Source organism: Ailuropoda melanoleuca, chromosome 4, assembly GCF_002007445.2.
Source record: "Ailuropoda melanoleuca isolate Jingjing chromosome 4, ASM200744v2, whole genome shotgun sequence".
Lineage (NCBI taxonomy): Eukaryota > Metazoa > Chordata > Mammalia > Carnivora > Ursidae > Ailuropoda > Ailuropoda melanoleuca.
In genome coordinates this window covers 52,954,990-52,976,199 of record NC_048221.1, presented here as the reverse complement: position 1 = coordinate 52,976,199, position 21,210 = coordinate 52,954,990, and the positions used below count along the sequence as shown (strand labels likewise).

General features: G+C 39.7%; 1 protein-coding gene across 4 annotated transcripts in view; it reads left to right on the top strand.

Moving 5' to 3' along the window:
• Window positions 1-21,210, top strand: part of NR2C2 (nuclear receptor subfamily 2 group C member 2) — a 96,146-nt gene that overhangs the window by 44,528 nt on the left and 30,408 nt on the right. For 2 of the 4 annotated variants that reach the window (XR_004624778.1, XM_034658815.1), the window contains exon 2: window positions 5,408-5,518. Coding sequence is in view for 2 of the 4 variants with exons in the window: in XM_034658815.1 (XP_034514706.1) it covers window positions 5,408-5,518 (111 nt within the window). In the remaining 2 variants the exon portion in view is untranslated. Of the gene's footprint in view, window positions 1-5,407; window positions 5,561-21,210 lie in introns of all 4 variants that reach the window. The other 2 variants (XR_004624777.1, XM_034658814.1) reach the window with 1 other exon arrangement.

Here is a 21,210-nt window from a genome sequence, read left to right as displayed (position 1 = left end):
TATGTCTTCCTCAATATCTTTCAAAAGTGATCTATAGTTTCTAGGATATAGGTCCTTTACGTCTCTGGTTAAGTTAATTCCAAGGTAACGTATGGTTTTTGGTGTTATTGTAAATGGGATGGATTCCCTAATTTCTCTTTCTTCAGTCTCGTTATTCGTGTATAGAAATGCAACTGATTTCTGGGCATTGATTTTGTATCCTGCCACCTTACTGAATTGTTCTATAACTTCTAATAGTTTGGGAGTGGATTCCTTTGGGTTTTCCATATAGAGTATCATGTCATCTGCAAAGAGAGACAGTTTGACTTCTTCTTTGCCGATTTGGATACCTTTGATCCCTTTTTGTCTTCTGATTGCTGTTGCAAGGACTTCTAGTACTATGTTGAATAATAGTGGCGAGAGTGGGCATCCTTGTCGTGTTCCTGATCTTAAGGGAAAGGCTTCCAGCTTTTCCCCATTGAGAATAATGCTTGCAGTAGGCTTTTCATAGATGGCTTTTATGAGATTGAGAAATGTACCCTCTATTCCTACACTCTGAAGGGTTTTAATCAGGAAAGGATGCTGTATTTTGTCAAATGCTTTTTCTGCATCAATTGAGAGGATCATATGGTTCTTGAGTCTTTTCTTGTTGATATGATGTATCACATTGATTGATTTGCGAGTGTTGAACCATGCTTGCATCCCAGGTATGAATCCCACTTGGTCATGATGGATAATCCTTTTAATGTACTGTTGGATTCTATTAGCAAGGATCTTGTTGAGGATTTTGGCATCCATATTCATTAGAGAAATCGGTCTGTAATTCTCCTTTTTGAGGGGGTCTTTGCCTGGTTTGGGGATCAAGGTAATATTAGCCTCATAGAATGAGTTTGGTAGCTTTCCTTCTGTTTCTATTTTTTGAAATAGCTTTAGGAGAATAGGTATTATTTCTTCTTTGAATGTTTGGTAGAATTCCCCAGGAAAACCGTCTGGGCCTGGAGTTTTATTATTTGGAAGGTTGTTTATCACTGACTCAATTTCTTCATAGTTAATTGGCCTATTTAAGAAATCTATTTCTTCCTGTTTCAGTCTTGGTAGTTTATAGGTTTCCAGGAAGGCCTCCATCTCTTCCAGATTGTTTAGTTTTTTGGCATATAGCTGTTGATAAAAGTTTCTAATAATCCTTGCAATTTCAATGGTGCTGGTCGTGACCTCTCCCTTTTCAGTCATAATTTTAATAATCTCAGTCCTTTCTCTTTGTTTTTGGACAAGTTTTGCCAGTGGTCTATCAATTTTATGGATTCTCTCAAAGAACCAGCTTCTAGTCCTGTTGATCTGCTCTACTGTGCTTCTGGTTTCTAATTCATTGATTTCTGCTCTAATCTTGGTCAACTCCTTCCTTGTCAGTGGGTTAGGCCTGTCCCTCTGTTGCTGTTCCAGTTTCTTGAGGTGAGAATATAGAAACTGCATTTTAGATTTTTCTATTCTTTTGAGTGAGGCTTGGATGGCTATGTATTTCCCCCTTAGGACTGCCTTTGCAGTATCCCATAGGTTTTGGACCGTTGTGTATTCATTCTCGTTGGTCTCCATAAATTGTTTAATTTGTTTTTTGATTTCCTGGTTTATCGAGTCATTCTTGAGCAGGATGGTTCTTAGCCTCCAAGTGTTTGAGTTTCTTCCAGGTTTTTCCTTGTGGTTGAGTTCCAATTTCAGAGCGTTGTGGTCTGAGAATATGCAGGGGATAATTTCAATCTTTTGGTATTGGCTGAGACCTGTTTTGTGTCCCAGAGCATGATCTATTCTTGAGAATGTTCCATGGGCATTTGAATAGAATGAGTATTCTTTGGTTCTGGGGTGTAGTGTTCTATATATATCTATGAGGTCCAACTCGTCGAGTATGGCATTCAAAGCCTTTGATTCTTTGCTTAGTTTTTGCCAGGGTGTTCTGTCTATTTCTGATAGTGGGGTGTTGAGGTCCCCTACTATTACTGTGTTCTTATCTATATGTCTCTTTATTTTGGTTAAGAGTTGGCTTGTGTATCTTGCTGCTCCCCTGTTGGGGGCATATATATTAATAATTGTCATATCCACTTGTTGAATACTTCCTTTAAGAATAATATAGTGCCCTTCTGTATCTCTCTCTATGGCCTCTAGTTTAAAATCCAGTCTATCTGATATGAGAATTGCTACTCCAGCTTTCTTTTGAGGTCCATTTGCGTGGAAGATGGTACTCCATCCCCTTACTCTAAGTCTGAATGCATCTTTGGGTTCAAAATGAGTCTCTTGTAGACAGCAAATGGATGGGTCATGTCTTTTTATCCAATCTGCAACCCTGTGGCGTTTTATGGGAGAGTTTAAGCCATTTAGATTGATAGAGATTATTGACAGATATGATTTTAATGATGCCATTTCTCTTTAAAGTCTTTGTATCGGTTGTGACTTGCTGCTCTGTATCACTCTTGGGGCCTTTTTACCTTTATAGAGCCCCCCTTAATATCTCCTGTAGGGCTGGTTTCGTGGTTACGAAATTGGTTAATGATTGGCGATTTTGGAACGTCTTTATTTCTCCATCAATTCTGAATGACAGCTTTGCTGGATAAAGGATCCTTGGCTGCATGTTTTTCTCTGAAAGAGCTTTAAAAATGCCCCCCCAAGCCTTTCTCTCATTCCAGGTCTCTGTAGACAGGTCTGACGTAATCCTGATACCTTTGCCTTGGTACGTGAGAAATTTCTTTGCCCTGGCCGCTTTCAATACTGTATCCTTGGATCTAATATTTGCGAATTGCACTATGACATGCCGTGGCGTAGGTTTGTCCTGGTTGAGCTTGGATGGGGTCCTCTCTGCCTCTTGGACACGAATGCTTGTTTCCCTTGCTAGATTAGGGAAGTTTTCAGCTACAATTTGTTCAAATATCTCTTCTAGACCTCTGTTTTTCTCCACCCCTTCAGGGATGCCGATGATTCTGACATTGGATCGTTTCATAGAGTCAGTAATCTCCCGTAATCTACATTCGTGGGCGTGGATTTTTTTAAGACCAGCTTCTATTTTCGTTTTTTCTTCTACTAACCCATCCTCCAATTCGCTAACGCGTTCCTCTGCCTCGGTGACCCTGGCCGTCAGAGCCTCTAGTTTTGACTGCATTTGGCTCATAGAATTTTTAATTTCTGTTAGATTCACTCTCATTTCTGCCCTTAGGGATTCTATATTCTCAGTAACATTTTCGTTAATTTTTTCAAGTCTACTCATCGTCTTGACCATTGTTGCTCTGAATTCCGTTTCTGATAATTTGGATACATCCAAATCTATTATTTCTGTGGCAGAGGCCACAGACTCATTATCTTTTCTTTGCTGGGGGGGACTTCTCCTTCTCATCATTCTGATGAGGAGAGATTGAGGGGTTGTCCAGAGCCCAAATTATTGACTGGGACCCAGGCCGTGCGCCCTTGTTTTATAGAGATCTTAGGGATGTGGGCTACTTCTTTAAAGATTTTATTTATTTATTTGAGAGAGAGAGACAGACAGTCAGCAAGAAAGGGAACCCAAGCAGGGGAGTGGGAGAGGAAGAAGCAGGCTCCCAGTGGAGAAGCCCGATGAGGGACTCCTTTCCGGAACGCTGTGATCACACCCTAATCCGAAGACAGGCACTTAATGACTGTGCCACTCAGGCGCCCTGGGTTGTGGGCTTCTTGATTTTTCAGCCTGCCTTCTGGGGGAGGGGCCTGCCGCGCCGATACTCAGGAAACCCTGTTTGGGTAGAATCTCCGTGTCCCCTGCGAGGGGGGATGGGGATGGGCACCCTGTGAGCCGGTATTTCCAGGCTTTTGTTCTCTGGCGGCTTTCCCTGGCGGTCTGCTGTGCCTCTTCTGAGAGCCAGAGCAGTAGCGACCGAAATTCAGCCTCTGTCACAGAACAGAGGGATTGCGGCCCGTTCTCCACTGATGTTCTGTCCACTTTAACTCTGTTTCTGTTGGTGCTGCTCAACCCTGCAGCAGCCTGGGCTGTGCGCCCCACACCCGGTGTCCCAGCCCTCACTTCCAGGGCCAGCGCGTCTCTCTCCTTTGTGTTTCTAACCCTGCCAGCCGCCCCACGCACGCTCCTGGAGCTCCCGGTCTCAGTCTGGATCCAGTGAGCACACCGGAGTTCCGGAGCTCCGTGAGAAGTCTGGTAGTGCGCCCCCGGCTCACAGTCTCAGTCTGCTGTCTCGAGGGTGCGGGTCACAGGCAGTTTGCACTTGTTTTATAGGGACCTTAGGGATGTCGGCTTCCTGATTTTTCAGCCTGCCTTCTGGGCGAGGGGCCTGCCGTGCTGATATTCAGGAAACCCTCAATACTCAGCGCTGGAGATGTTCATTTGTAGAGATCCAGATGTATCTTCCTGCGTCTCAGGCTGATTCTGTGGGTGTTCAGAATGGTCTGGTAGATATCCAGCTCGACTCAGACCAGCTGAGAAAGGGTCGCCTCCTCCTCCTCCATCTTTTCTCCTCCTTTCAGAAAGTGGTTGCCTTTCTGTTCATAGAGTTTCTGCTACTGTTTTCTTCATTCTCCAGTTGCATTCATAGGTATTCGGAATGGTTTGGTAGCTCTCTCGCTGAATTCCTGGGACCAGACAAACTTTAGGTCTCCTGCTCTTCCGCCATCTTGGAACGCCGAGCTGGAGCTCAACTCCTGTTTTAATCTGGGGCTCCTTGCAGAAAGTGGTGGCTATTCTGTTCTTAGAGTTGCTGCTATTCTTTTCTTCATTCTCCAGTTGAGTTTGCAGGTGTTCAGAATGGTCTGACAGCTCTCTAGCTGCATTCCTGGGAGCAGACGAAATTTAAGCCTCCTGCTCCTCCACCATCTTGGACTCCTTCCCTGAACCTTATCTTTTGACTAAATTCCAGACCTTTGTATAATTGATAGGCTTTTCCCAGCCCCATCCCAGTGGGACTTGAGGATTACCAGGACTCTTTCACAAGTAGTTTTTCAGTGTAGTGCTGTTTCTTTTTGCCATCCTCTGTGGTGTTATGAGAGCCTTTCTTCTGGAAACTGTCATCGTAAAGGAGTGTTTTACAGCTGGTTTTGGAGACCATGAAAATATTCAAAGGTCATTTCTAAAAAGTTACTCTAGCAGCTATTTATTTATTAAAGTTATATAGAGCAGATTTGAATTTCCTCTGTGTTTTTTGTGGGAATTTTTTTGTTTTATGGTGGGGGTGGTTATTTGTTTTTGCATTTTCAACATTAGAAATAGCTCTTTTAAGATTGTATTTTTTTACAGCCATCTTGTGGCAATATCTCATTAGTTTTGTCATTTGTCATTCCGTGTACAACACCAGAACTACTCAAGTTTATTTCTCAAAACCACAGTGAAAGCAAGAGGCATGGTCCCGAGACACCACTGGGCATTTTTCTGAGCTCCCTTGTGATCCAGTCCGCTTCTCCCCTATAGGTACCGCGGACACAGACCTCTCGGCCGGAATCTCCAGGGATGACCAGCCCCTCCCCGCGCATCCAGATAATCTCCACCGACTCTGCAGTAGCTTCACCTCAGCGAATTCAGGTACCTGCACCAGTCCCTCTTGGTTCCAGCCACCTGCCCAAGGTAGTCCTGCCTTCTGAATCCTTTCCAGAACAAACCTGCCTTGGGATTTCACTAAGGAGTTGTGCTTCTTGGGCATCAAGTACAATACAACCTCATTTATTCTTTAAAAAAGAAAAAGTTTACATTGATTGAACTAACTTACCTTTAATGCAAAAGTCTAAACTCTTGTTTGACACTATTGGGATCAATGTACCATTTACATACTTACGTGCTTCCAAATTGAGAGGCAGTATGTCCTAGTAGTTAAGTGTATGGGCCCCCACTTGGAGTCAAATTCAGTGCCCCATTTTTTAGCTATTTTGATCTTGAAAATTAACTTTTCAGTGCCTCACTTTTTTTCATTTAGAAAATGTACATAAACTTCATAAGGTTAGTGTGAGGAATCAATGGGATATTGCTTATAAAGTGCTTAGAACAGTGACTGGCCCATACTAATGTTCAATATGTACTAATTATCTATGTGCAATAATTATTGCTAGTATTATTGTTATTAACTAATTGGCATTCACTTATGATAGGTTTAGTCTTCCCCAGGGCTCTGAACCTGCCTCTGGCCCATTGAACAAAGAGAAGATGTGTGTATTGAAATCATGGTCAACAAGTTGGGAGGAAGGGATAATGTGTTGATGGTACACAGATTAAAGATTCAAATTTACCTCAACAAGCTGAATCAAAAAGCCAAACCAAAAAAAAAAAAGATGAATGACAGAAAAAATATTAGTTACATAACATGAGTTTGAGAGAATACCAGGGTGGACAGGTAATTTGAGTGAATAAGTAAAAGGATTGCTTCATTCACAGTTTATTCCAAGCTCAGTATAAGTGAACAGGATGGTATCATAACTAGATAATTTCTATAATGTTTACCCACTCTTTAAAGTGATTTTATGGACTATTATAAACTAAACATAGAAGAGTTCTAATAAGTAAAATGAAAGACATTAAAGATTATATTTCCATTATGTATGTATTGCATAATATTTTATCATAAACACGGAAGCTCACATAAGTCATCTTAACTTCACACCAGTAGGAAACACGTATCTGAGTGTTTGGAAATTCAGAAGTAATAGGCCCAGCATTAACAAGGTTTTACTATTCCTCAGAATTAGAAACTCTATAGCCAGATTATTTTTCCTCTTTTACTTTGTTCTTATTTGCTCATTATGACTTGAAAATGGGTCCTTTATAGTTCTGTGGAGTATGCGTTAGGATTCCGCCTACAAGCTCTCCTAACTCTGGGAAAGGAGCTATCTGCATTTAATCATGGCCTATACATCACGGGCTCACAACCATTTGAGGGCAGATGAGAACATAGAAAGTTCCCTAGGAGACTGTTGGTAGCTAATGTATGTATCAAGAGAGTATACCTTTACCCTCATATCGGTATGAGAAGAATATCTTTTCCTTAGGGCAGTTCTAGTATCCCATTCCTTACAGTGGGCTATCCCCATGCCATGGTGCTTGGCCCATGGTGACACTGCTGTCCTGGCTGGAATGCAGTATGGTGCCTTGAGCAGAGGTCCTGTAGAATAGATGCTTGGTTTTGAGCTTCTAGTCTCTCTGGGGAAGATAACTCTTTGGCATAAGTTCTATATATAGTAAATATAGTTGAAATCTTTTCATTTTGAATAAAATTGGACATACCCTAAGTGCAGCTGAACTGACTATATTTCAAGGTTTGGTTTGTTTCTGTTTTGTTTTTTGTTTTTAAGAAAAATTAGGGCTATAGGATGATTTTTTGGTTCTTGATGTTGGTGGTGATGGCTTCAGTTAAGTTTTCATTTCTAGCCCTGATTTCAGTGATGAATCTCCAAGCCCTGAGGCCTGGGCAGAAAATAAGTGGTATGATGTTTTCATGAATAACAATGCTTAGAACCCAAATGTTGGCTTCTGTGATAAACTTGGGAGGGAAAGATTATACAGTAAGGGTGATAGGGCTAGGTGACATTTAAGAGCTTTGGCTCTGAATGGAACAGACTTAGGATCAAATCTTGTTGTCACTCAGCTGTGTGACTCTGGAGAAAGTTTCTGTAACCTCTATAGCTATAAAATGACAATGATAATAGTACCTATTTAGTAGGATTTTAAAAGGATTAAATGCTTGCAGACTTACAGGAAGCAAATACCAATGTTAGCAACTGAGTTACAATTTTTTAAGTTTTGTTTTCATATAATTTCAAACTTACAGAAAATAGTACATGGAAATCCTGTATATCTATCCAGATTCACCAGTTGTGTGCTGTTAACATTCTAAGTGAATGTACATATATTTTTTCTGAATCATTTGAGAATAGAGGTATCACACCTCTTTGCCCTTAATATTTCAGTATGTATTTTCTAAGAACAATGACCTTTTCTTATGTAATCTCAATACAGTTATCAAAATCAGGGAATTTAATATTGAAACATGCCATTATCTCATCCATAGTCATATTCTAAAATGTCATCAGTTGTCCTAGTTAAGTCCTTTGTAGCTGTTTTTTCCCATTCCAGAATTCATGTTATTGTTTTTAATAATGATAATAAGGTGACAGTCAACACAAGACCAACATATCTAGTTATACAGGTCAGCGGAGAGTGATCTAGAACATAGACTTGTATCTATCAGTATCTTGTCATCCTAATGGCTGCAGAGGGCTCTGGGGCCAAGCGGGAAGGCTGGGGGAAGTAGCCTCTAGTGGCTGGAGTTGAGAGCCATTGTTTGGGGACACAGAGGTCTAGGGTGGGGGCTGTGGAAGGAGATAAGGAGATAAAAAGAGCCATAGGAGAGCACCCACTTGTCTGAGAATGAGGCTTAATTAAACCCATCCAATCACAAGGTAGCTTCTCAATAAATCTTATAGGTTTTCATCATAATGCAGTGTTTCCAGGCCAGTGGTTTGCAAATTTTGTCTTTATTGCTCCCCACGTGACAAACATTAGGTTCAATTTTTTTTTTAATCTGGCTTTTAAAGTAATCAAGATAGATTAAAAGAAAAACATACTTGAACATGTCATATACCAAATTTGACATGCTGGAGATCACTGGTGTGCTCACCTGTACTGCCATGTTCGTAGTTGAGGGCAGACCTTGGTATAAAGCTTCTCTTGCTGTTTCTGTGTATTTTAAGGTTTTCCTGAGATACTCCTATACTCCCCATTTCAAGTTTGTGTTTTGAGAGCATCATTGTGTTCAGTGTTTGACCTAAGGAAATGTTCGAATTTGAATTTATAAAATATGTGATAAAATACTTGTTTTATCTACTTTATATATTGAAGTTTCACATTTTACTAGGAAGGACTTCTGCCATTATGTATTTTTTAAGAGTTTGAAATCTTTACTTGGGTTCTTAAAGTACTTCCTTCCCTATTTCTCTCTTCTACTAGCTCTTTATTCCGGTACATCCCTTTTTGAATGCCAGTACTTGTTTTCTGTCCTTTCCATGTCCTCAGCCATCTGACGTTTCCTTTCTTGCTCCGATGTTCTCCTGGCCCCCCTCAGGTACTCATTGTTGTAACAAAATCACACCACACCAAACAGGGTACAGAGTAAATGATGCATCTCCCTTCCTCCTCTTCACCAAGTCACCCAGGTTGCTCCCAGGAGGTAGCCACTATTACCGTATTGCTTATTTGTTTTTTCAGAGACAGGCTGTACATAGAGACCAAAAGCATACATGTAAATATGTACAGCATATTTTTCATGCATGTGGACATTTTTCTGTACTGTTCTACACCTTACTCTTTTGTTTTAACATTTCTTAGAGGTAGTTCCTGTGTAGTAGAAATAGCTTCTTCTTTCTCTTGAATGGCAATCGTGATATCCCATGGATGCTGCAGTGAATACCTTTTACCTGTTTAATTTAGCACATCTGTAGAATCAGTTCCTCAAACCAGGATTGCTGGGAGAAAGGATGTATCCATGTATAATTTTTTTTTGAGGTGTAATTGACCTATCACATCATATTTAGCTTCAGGTATACAACATAATGATTTTTTTTTAAGATTTTATTTATTTATTTGAGAGAGAGTATGTGTGAGTGTGCGCAAGAGAGAGCTCAAGCAGGGGGGAGGGGGAGAGGGAGAAGCCGACTCCCTGCTGAGCAGGGAGCCCAATGTGGGACTTGATCCCAGGACCCTGGGATCATGACCTGAGCAGAAGGCAGACACCCAACAGACTGAGCCACCCAGGCATCCCAATGTAATGGTTTGATATTTGTATATATTGTGAAATCATCACCAACAGTAAGTCTGGTTACCATCCATCACCATACGCGGTTAGACATTTTTTTTTCTCATACTAAAAACTTTTTAAAGATTTGCTGTCTTAGCAATTTTCAAGTATGCAACACAGTATTATTAACTATAGTTAACTTGCTGTATATTACATCCCCATGACATTTATTTTATAACTGGAAATATGTACCTTTTAACCTCCTTTGCCCAATTTGACCCCCCTCCTTACCTCCCCACTTCAGGGAGCCACCAATCTGTGCTCTGTATCTATGAGCTCTTTTTTTTTTTTTTTTTTTTAAAGATTCCACATGTGAGATCATATAGTATTTGTCTTTGTCTTTCTTTGACTTATTTCACTTAGCATACTGCTCTCAAGGGCTGTCCATGTAGTCGCAGATGGCAAAATTATGCTCTTTTTTATGGCTGTATAATATAATACGCAATTGTATATCAATAAATACACACACACGTACATCCATACTACATTTTCTTCATCTACTCATCCATCTATAGACACTTATATTGTTTCCATATGTTGGCAATTGTAAATAATGCTGCAGTGAGCATTGAGATGCATATATCTTTTTGAGCTAGTGTTTTTGTTTTCCTTGGATAAATACCCAGAAGTGGAATTGCTGAATTATATGATAGTTCTATTTTTAATTTTTAAAAAAATTAAAGCCACTGTTTTCCTTAGTGGTTGCACCAATTTATATTCCTACCAGCTGTGCATGAGGGCCCCTTTTTCTCCACATCCTTGCCTACACGTGTTGCCTTTTTTATTATTTGATACTAGCCATTCTGACAGGTGCGAAGTGATATCTCATTGTGGTTTCGATTTGCATTTCCCTAATGATTAGTGATGTTGAGCATCTTTTCAGTCCCTGTTGTCCAACTTTGTCTTCTTTTAGAAAGCATCTATTCAGATCCTCTGCCCATTTTTTAATCAGTTTGTTTTTTGCTGTTGAGGTAGTTGAGTTTTTTATATAATTTGGATACTAATCCCTTAACAGATATATAATTTACAGATATTTTCTCCCATTCAGTAGGTTTTTTCATTTTGTTGATGGTTTCCTCTGCTGTGCAGAAGCTTTTTAGTCTTATATAGGTTTCACTTGTTTATTTTTGGTTTTGGTGTCAAATCACCAAAACGGATGTCGAGTTTACTGTCTTTTATGTTTTCTTCTAGGAGTTTTATGGTTTCAGGTCTTAAATCTTCCCTTGATTTTTTTTTTTAAGACTTTATTTGAGAGAGAGAGAATGTGAGTTGGGGGTGGGCACAGAGGGAGAGGGAGAGAGAATGCCACACAGACTCTGTGCTGAGCAGGGAGCCTGATGTGGGGCTCAGTCTCACGACCCTGAGATCATGACCTGAGCCAAAATCAAGAGACAGACACTTAACCAACCGACTGAGCACCCAGGCACCCCGAGTCTTCCTTTGATTTTGAGTTGATCTTTGTTTATGGTGTAGAATAGTAGTCCTGTTTCATTCTTCTGTATTTGGCTGTCCAGTTTTCCCGATATCATTCCACTTACTGAAGAGTTTGTCCTTTCCCCGTGGTATATTCTTGACTCCTTTGTCATAACTTAACTCACCATATATGTGTGTGTTTATTTCTGGGCTCGCTCTTCTTTGCCATTCATCTACATATCTGTTTTTATGCCAGTACTATACTGTTTTGATTACTATAGCTTTTAATATAGCTATTTTGAAATTTTGAAATCAGAATGTGATGCCTCCAGCTTTGTTCTTTTATTCTCAAGGTTGCTTTGGCTATTGGTCTTTTGTGGTTCCATGCAAATTTTAGGATTGCTTTGTTCTATTTCTGTGAAAAATGCCATTGGAATTTTGATAGGAATTGCATTGAATCTGTTTGCTTTGGGTAGTGTAGACATTTTGACAGTATTAACTCTTCCAATTTATGAGCACAGAATATTTTTCTATTTATTTGTGTTTTTGGTTTCTTTTATTAATGTCTTACAGCTTTTAGTGTGCAAGTCTTTTACCTTCTTGGTTAAATTTATTCCTGGTATTTTATTCTTTTTGATGCAATTGTAAATAAGATTGTTTTCTTTTCTTTTTCTTTTTCTTTTTTTTAAGATTTTATTTACTTGACAGAGACACAGCAAGAGAGGGAGCACAAGCAGAGGGAGAGGGAGAAGCAGGCTTCCCGCTGAGCAGGGAGCCTGACTCGGGGCTCAATCCCAGGACCCTGGGATCATGACCTGAGCTGAAGGCAGATGCTTAACGACTGAGCCACCCAGGAGCCCCATAAGATTGTTTTCTTAATTTCTCTTTGTGATAGTTTCTTATTAGTGTATTATAGAAACACAACAGATTTTTTTAATAATTTTTATTTTTTAATTTTTTTTTAAGATTTTATCCATTTATTTGACTGAGAGAGAGAGAGAGCACAAGCAGGGAGAGCAACAGGCAGAAGGAGAGGGAGAAGCAGGCTCCCTACCGAGCAAGGAGCCTGATGCAGGGCTTGATCCCAGTACTCTGGGATCATGACCTGAGCTGAAGACAGACACCCAACCAACTGAGCCACCCAGGAGTCCCTACACAACAGATTTTTGTAGTTTGATTTTGTATCCTGCAGCTTTGCCAAATTTGCCTGTTCTAACAGTTTTTTGGTGAAGTCTTTAGGATCCCCTCCCCTCCCCTTCTCTTCTCTACTCTTCACAACCCTGAGATCAAGACCTGAGCTGAGATCAAGTGTCAGGCACTTAACTGACTGAGCCACCCAGGGCCCCTTGTCTTTATGATTTTCTATGCATAATATCATGGCATCTGCAAATATTGACAGTTTTACCTCTTCCTTTTCAATTTGGATGCCTTTTACTTATTTTCTTGCCTAATTGCACTGACTAGGACTTCTAGTACTATGTTGAATAAGAGCAGCAACAGTAGGCATCTTTGTCTTATTCCTGATATTGGAGGAAAAGCTTTTAGCTTTTCACCATTGAGTGTGATGTTAGCTGAGTTGTCCATGTGTAATTTTGACAGTCACTGACAGACTGCCTTCCAATGAGGTTGTGCCAACTTATATTCCCACTAGCCCAATATGAGGGTGCCCATTTCCCTGCACACTTGACTATGTGTTAGGCTGTATATACTGTTTAGTCTTTTTTAGTTCTGTAGGTGAAATATCACTGCTGTATAAGTTTTGCATTTCTGTTACTTATTCATCCATAAATATGTAATAAAAATTACTCTGTTTTTGAGTATCCAAGCTGATACTTAAATTTTATATAATCATAAATAAGAAAGTACTTTTTTCCCCATCTTTTGCCATAACTCTACCCCCTTTACTTTTCAACCAATAGGCTTTTGAAAGTTATATCTAATTTTATTATGATTATTTTTTACATTAAATGTACTTTATGATCCAAGTGTAAATAGATACCTTAAAATATTAGGCTTTTCTAGAACCACTGCACTGAAATATCCAAGATCAGTCAACCAGCTAAGTTATCTGTTTAATAGGAGGAATATTTGGAAAGCTTACGGGAAATAACTTATAAAAATAGGAAATATATAAAATAGGAAATGATTCTGGGCTGTTATAGTATTGGCTGTAGTTCTTTGCTGCACCTTCTCTGCCAGACTGCTAGATGTTGAAATCCCTCAGGACTCCATTCTAGGCTATCTCTTCTCTGTATTTTCTCTGAGCCCGTGGCTTAAATGTCATTTTATACTAGTAATTCCCAAATAGAGATTTATGGCCCGGACCTCTGCTTTGGACTCCATTTGTTTCAAAATATTTTAAATTTTTTTGAGACTTCTTCTGTGTTGTTTAATTTCTAAATATGTGGGGATTTTTAAAAACTATTTTTCTGTTATTGATTTCTATTTTAATTCCATTGTGGTCTAAGAATGTACTTTCGGATTCCTATTTTATCTTAAGGTATATTCTGTGGCCCAGAATGTGATCTGTCTTACTGAATGTTCCATGCAAGCTTGAGAAGGATGTGTACCCTACTGTTGTTAGAAATATTATTTTACAAATGTCAGTTATATCAGGTTGATTGATAGTGCTGTCCAAGTGAACTATATCCTTATTGATTTTTCTGCCTGCTTAATCTACCTTGCTGACAGGGAAACAGTGATATCTACAACTATAATATTTGATTTCTGTATTTCTCCTTGGCAGTTTTACTAGTTTTTGCCTCATGGATTTTGAAGCTCGGTTGTTAGGTGCATACATGTTTAGGATTGTTATGTATTTTGGGGAATCAACCCATTTATCATCATGTAATGCCCCTCTTTATGCCTGATATTTTCCTTGTTCTGAAGTCTTCTTTGTCTTTAAATTCAATTCTGTTACTCCAGTTGTCTTTTGATTAATGATAGCATGGTGTCTTACTCCATGCCTTTACTTTTGATCTGTGTCTAGGGTTTCCTGTTGACAATTTATAGTTGGGTCTTCTTTTTTTAACCAAATGAGTCTTAAAGGTTATGGATATATTTGGATTAATACCAACCATGTGCGTAACTGTTTTCTCTTTGTTGCCAGAGGCTCCTTTTTCTGCTTTATCTGGTTCTGATTGAGCAACTTATATGATCCATTTTATCTCTTAATGTATCAAATCTACATCTTTACAAATGTTTTCAGTTGTTGCTTAAATTTGCAGTAATTATTTTATAAGCCTACCTTCAAATGATACTATTCTGTTTCACATGTAATACAGGTTCCTTGTTAACAGTGTTCCCAATTCCCATCCTTTGTGACATTGCTGTCATTCATTTCACTTACCCACATGCTGTAATCACCCAGTATATTGTTACTATTACTAACTCAAACAATTATTTTTTAGATCAATTAGGAATAAGAAAATATGATTTATTTGACTTTTACTTATTCCTACAATGTTCTTCCATTCTTTATGTACATCCAAGTTTTAACCTGTATCATTTACTAACTGAAGAAAAGCCTTTAACATTTTTTACAGGGCAGGTTTGCAGGTGATGACTTTTCTTAGTTTTTGTTTGTCTGAGAAAGTATTTCTCCTTGACTTTTCTGTTGTTGTTTTTAAATTATTTTCAGCGAAATTCATAGGATGTAAAATTAACCATTTTAGGGGCATCTGGGTGGCTCAGTCAGTTAAGTGTCTGCCTTTGTCCCAGGTCATGATCCCAGAGTCCTTGGATTGAGCCCAACATCAGGCTCCCTGCTCAGTGGGGATTCTGCCTGTCCCTCTCCCTCTGCTCCTCCCCCCTACTCATACTCTCTTTCTCTCTCGCTCCCTCTCTCAAATAAAGAAATGAAATCTTTATAAAAAAAAATTAACCATTTTAAAGTGAACAGTTCAGTGGCATTTAGTAGATGTACAGTGTTGTACAGCCACCACCTTTATCTATTTACATCAGTCCAGCATAAAACCCCTTATCCATTAAGCAATTTCTCCCTGTTCCTTCTCCCTGTTTCCCTTCCCCCTAGCCCCTGGCAACCACCAGTCTACATTCTGTCTCTATGGACTTACCAGTTTTGGACATTTCATATACATATAATGTATGACATTTGTGTCTAGCTTCTTTCACTTAGCATATAATGTTCATTTATCTATGACGTCACATGAATCAGTACTTCATTCCTTTTCGTGGCTGAATAATACCCCATTGTATGGATATACCACAATTTATCCAGTCATCATCCACTGATGGACTCTGCTTCACTTTTGAGGGCTACTTCTGTCAAATATACAATTCTACTTTGGTGGTTTCTTTCTTTCAGCATTTAAACTGTTTCATTCTGCTATCTTCTGGCTTATGTGGTTTCTGATAAGAAATCTGCTATGAATCTTACCCTTGTTTCTCTATAGGTGAGGTCTTTCTCTTTCCCCCACCGTCACACCCCAGCTTCTTTCAATATTTTCTCTTTGTCTTTGGTTTTCTGTGGTTTGAATATGTTAAGGAAATATAATTCAAAGAAACAAAATCTTCCCCCAACCCAGAAAACCTCTCCATAAAGGCAGAAGAGACAGAAAACAGGTTTCTTTCTTTGCATTGCTTCTTTTTAAGATTTAATTTTTAAGTAATCTCTATACCTAATGGAGGCTCAGACTCACAACCCCAAGATCAAGAGTTACATGCTCCACTGACTGAGCCAGCCAAGTACCTCTTTCTTTTCTTTTCTTTTCTTTTCTTTTCTTTTCTTTTCTTTTCTTTTCTTTTCTTTAAGCATTAAATCAGAATGTGATGTGCATTACAGGCAGTCTTCTAAGAAATTGCAAAGACAGAAAGGAATTTGACTTGTTTATATAGCCAAGCAGGTACAACCCATTACATCATACATGTTTTCAAGATCCTAACTTAATCATGGAAATTGTGGAGACCCACCTGTGCTAGTTAGTTGGCTTTATTGGGGATGGTGGGGGGTAGTTTTCTTAAATCCTTATGATGGGAGGTAGTTTGCAAATAGGGGCAGGGTGCCGAGTTAGGCCCTTACTCTCCCAGAGGCCTAAGAGGTAAAGGAGCTATCTCTCTTGAAGTTTACACTTCAAAATAATGGCTCTCAGATCCTTGAGAAAACATTCCTGAGTTTTGAGACTGGCCAGAGGCTTATGTAACCATTATAAAGATTTACATACATATGAAGAAGACAGAGAAAGAGTTCTAAAAGGAAAGGGAGAGGGAAGGAAGTTTCTTCCTTTATTTTTGACGGGGAGAATTAAGCCTCATATCTTTAATTTGTATTTGGTCTTACAAGTAGGATATGTCTAGATGTAGTATTTTAGTATTTAATCCGCTTGGTGTTTTCTGAGCTTTCTACATTTGTGCTTTGGTGTTTGTCATTAATTTTTTAAAAGTTTTCAGCCACTATTACTTCAAATATTTCTTCATTCTCCTTCTGGTATTCCAGTTATGCATATGTTAGATCTTGAAATTGTTCCATAGTTCTTGGATACTCTGTTCTGGTTTTTTTGTTTTGTTTTTCCTCATTGTTTTTTTCCCTTTGCATTTCAGTTAGGGATGTTTCTGTTGACCTGTCTTTAAGCTTACTGGTTCTTTCCTTGGTTGTATCCAGTGTACTGATGAGCCCATCAAAGTATTCTTCATTTCTGTTACTGTTTTTGATTTCTAGCATTTCCTGCTTTCTGAGAATTTTCATCTTCTTATATTTCTCATCTGTTCTTGCATGTTGCCTACTTTTTCCTCTAGAGACCTTAACATATTGATCTTTCTATTTTAAGTTTCTTGTTTGGTCATTCCAAGATTTTTGTCCTTTTGGAGTCTGATTCTGATGCTTGTTTTATCTCTTCCAGTTGTGTTTTTCTTGCCTTTTGACATGCCTTGTATGTATTCTTTTTAAAACCAGACAATATCTGCTGTTAGGTAATAAGAACTGAGGTAAATTTAAGCCTGCTATGAGGATTTATGTTAATCTGGCTCATGTTGAACTGTGTGTGATGTTTGCTGTGGCTGTAGGTCCAGAGGCTTCAGATTCCTCTAGTGTCTTTGTCTTAGTCTCTCCTTTTAACTTTGGGCTTCCTTGGATATTCCTCCTCAGAGAGTGTCTTGAAGCTCTTCCAGCTGTAATCCACTTACACTAGAGCCCTCTTGGTGGGGTGGTAAGGTGTCGGGAAGGGGAAGCATTCTGTCATCTTATGATGAAATCTCAGTATTTAGTGGGCCTGTGTCCCTGGGTTACCTATAAGAGTTCCAGGACCCAGTTCCAACTTTGGCGTCAGGTTGTAGGGGTCCTGCATACACAACACCAAGCAGTTCTGACACTATCAGTGCAGAGATAGCATCAGATTCTACAGACTAATGATTCAGCCCTGTAAGAATGATCCCTACTCTCACCTCAGACACCAGTCACAAGTCCCAGGCTATTAGCTGAGCTTCTGACCAACCAGTTGCAGATTGGAGGTTCCTGTGACCTTCTTAGGTTCAATTAATTTGCAAGAGCAGCTCACAGAACTCAGGGAAGCATTTACTCATGTTTACCAGTTTGTTAAAGGAGACGGATCACCAGCCAGATGAAGATACCTTGGGCAAGGTGCCAAACAAGGGAGCTTCTGTCCTCGTGAAGCTTGGGGCCAGCTTGGTGACACATGGAAGTGTTCTGGTTCTCCATGCGTGGAAGTTCTCTGTAAAGGGCCAAAAAGCTGTTCTCTTGGGGTTTTATGGAGGCTTTATTACATAGGCATGATTGATTAAGTAATTGACCGCTGGCTGATTCAACCTCCAGCCCCTCCCCCACACCCCTACCACCTGGGGGTGGGGGGGTACTGAAAGTTCCAACCTTTTAATCACATGGTTGATCCTTCTGGCAAGCAGTTCCTGGCCTGGGTAGGGGTCCCAAAAGTCACCTTCATTAATAACAAGACACTCGTTTCACTTTTATGGCTCTAAAGCATTTTTAGGAACTGTGGGTGAAGATCACAGATATCTGAAAAATAACATTTTTGTCATCTGAATGACCAAATATATATTTCTTATAAATCATATTGCAGGCTGTAACCTTCACAAGTGTGTATTAATTTCCCTTACTGCCCACCCCCTTATCTAAGATAGAAAGCTCCGAGGGGCCTGGAGTTGGAGAAATGCCCTTTCCCCAGGTGGGATAAGACTAAAGTAAAGTGTTTTCACCTGGGGAATAAGCATGTGTTTATTTTACAGAAGAAACCTTTGAGTTCATTTTACAAAAATTCTTTCCCTTCCCCTACCAGAGCCACCAGGAAATCTTTCTCATCTCTTCACCTTGAGAACCACGTGGGATTCCTAGATCTAAAACCCCTGACCCTCCTAAAACTGTGACCCCCAGGAGTTTCTTACTCCCATCCTAGTCTGTGCTAAGTCTCCAGCAATTCATTGTAATTAACTTTTAAATGTTCCTCCAGGTTGGCTTCTCCACCTAAGCAGATCTCAGATTTTGTGAATGTACCTCTCCAGATTAGGAATGGATTTGCACACTCACATTCTCTGATAAGTCCAAGGAAAGTCATTGATTTTCAGTTTATCTTGCTTTTTTTTGTTGTGAAGATGAAATGGTGACTTCTGAGCTCTTTACACTGAAGTTGAAACCAGAGATGTACTTTGAGCTCCATCCAGACTCACCTATCTGGTATTTTACTTGATGTGTCTACTTAGGCATCTCATATTTGGCAGGCCAAAAACAGACTTGTGAATTCTTACCAACCCTTGCTCCCTCCACCATGCCATTCATTGTCCAGGCTAGAAACCTGCCTCTTCATTCTCCAGTCCTCACATCTCTACCCACCTCCATGCACTGTTGCTTCTTCCTCCAGCATACATCCTGCAGTGGTCCTCTGCTCTCCTACCCAGAGCCCCTATCTTCAGCTCCCACCTGGGCTCCTCCAGGGACATCCAAAGAGTTTCTCGGCTTCTACTTTTTTTGTTCTATATTTTTTCCATCCAACATCCAGAAATATCTGTTTAAAATTTTAAAGTCCGTCATTCCCTCACTTCAAGTCCTGAATGTATTTAGAAAACACTGTTTTGTGTTATTCGGGGAGGAAAGCTTTGTCAAATATTTTATCTACATAAACATTGTAGGGATTGAATTAGGCTGAATGGAGAATATATTTGTGGAGAATGTATTCGTTTGATCTTTGCCTGTGAGCAGCACTAACTACTCATGAGTTAAAATTTATATTTGAGTAAAAGATTTGTGTGCCTTTTTGCATAGGCCAAAAGAAATTTTTTAACAGATTTTTTTTGCCTTTACTTTTAATTTTCTATTATCCTTTGTTATGCTTTAATATACCCTGACTTGTAACAGTCTAATTTTATATATATTTATATATTTTAAAATGTATGTGTTTGTCTAGAATAGTATATAAGATAGATATAAAATAACATAAGAAACTGGAAGACCCTGATTTGGGAGGCCAAAACCCCTGCATGACTCCCGTTGTACTTGGAATGAAATCCTGACTTCCACCAGGGCCAGGGCCAGCCCACCTCCCTCCCTAGGCTTCTCCCACTCTTCATTGTCCATAGCCCTGATGTCAGTACTAAGAGTTCCTTCCTGTTAGGGCTTTCCATATGCCAGAACATTTCCCATTGCTTGGAACACACTTTTCCCTAAACCTTTATCTAACTCCCTTCTTAGCCTTGAATCTTGTGGTAAATGCCACTTTGACACAGAAGCCTTCCTTGACCTCTCTTCTAAAAAGTTAAGTGCCTGTGTTACTCTTTCCTACTCTAGCCAGATCTTTTCCCACATAACATTTAACACAAACTGTTCATTGTCTGTTCTATTTACTTGTTTTTTGCCACTTTTCCACGTAACTAGAAGCTTCACAAGAGCAGGAGCCATCTCCATAATGCCTGTTGTCTGGCAAAGTGCCCAGCATCGAGTAGACCCTTTGTAAGCATTTGAGGAATGATTGAGTGAGTGAGTGAGCCGAAGTCAGAGGGAGAGATTCAATGAGATGAAAGGGGTAAGACGAGGCTTCCCAATGAGTAGAGAAGTATGTGAGAGCTTAGAGCAGGAAATATTTTTATCAAGGTCCTCTTATGTTCTGGGGCTCGTATCAACTTCTTCAGACATATCGTTTCACTTTCCTAGTAATCCTTTTTTTGTAGATACGTAAACAGGGGCTCAGAAAGCTCATGTAACTGTTCCACAGTGACCCAGTTGGGAAGCAGTAGAATGAACATTACATTCGTGGCTCTAGCTGCAAAGCCCTATTTCAGGATCACAAACCTGTGTTTACAGGACCAGGTGGCAGTGGAGAAGGTGGGCAGGGTGGGAATTAGGGCCAAACAGAGAGCTTGTGCCCCATCCAAAGGCGCAGCCACGGCCAGTTGATAACCACAGGGGAACTTGGGGCCAGGATGGGGACAGGTTCCAGCTTGTCACAAGAACTGTAAATCTGATTTTTATGGTAAATACTCTGTCCTCAGGTATTGGCAACCAGTGTTTTAAATTTTAAACTCTGGGAGGTCAAGCAGAAGTTATCCAGTGGCTGTTTGCCTTCAGGCTGTCCATTTGCAGACTCTTCTTTACAACATGAATGATGAGCCCAGCTTGGCTGGAACAGAGAGTGGGTAACTAAAGGAGAATGGCAGTAAGTCAGGTCACATTGAGGTCCTTTTGGGATAGAAGTAGAGAGGGCCTTGGCCCAGTAGAGTATGTAGTCATCTGTGCCATAATGTGATGTATGTGTTCCTAAAAATTACCATACTGTGCAAAATTCTGCAGTGGAAACCATAGGGCTTGTGGGGGTCTATGGGGTTAGTGGCATAACATTCAGAAATTGTTGGTGACACGTTAAGAAGCAGGTATGAATTTAATTTGATTTAAATTGCAGTTTGACATACATTAAATGGTTAAGAAATACATAATAACGACAATAAATATGGCACTTTTCCTTGAAAGAGACCTGAAGCTGGCCTGTGGAAGGGATGTGGGAGAATTGTAGCTCCTGAGTTGTGAGTGGGGTGATCTGAAATC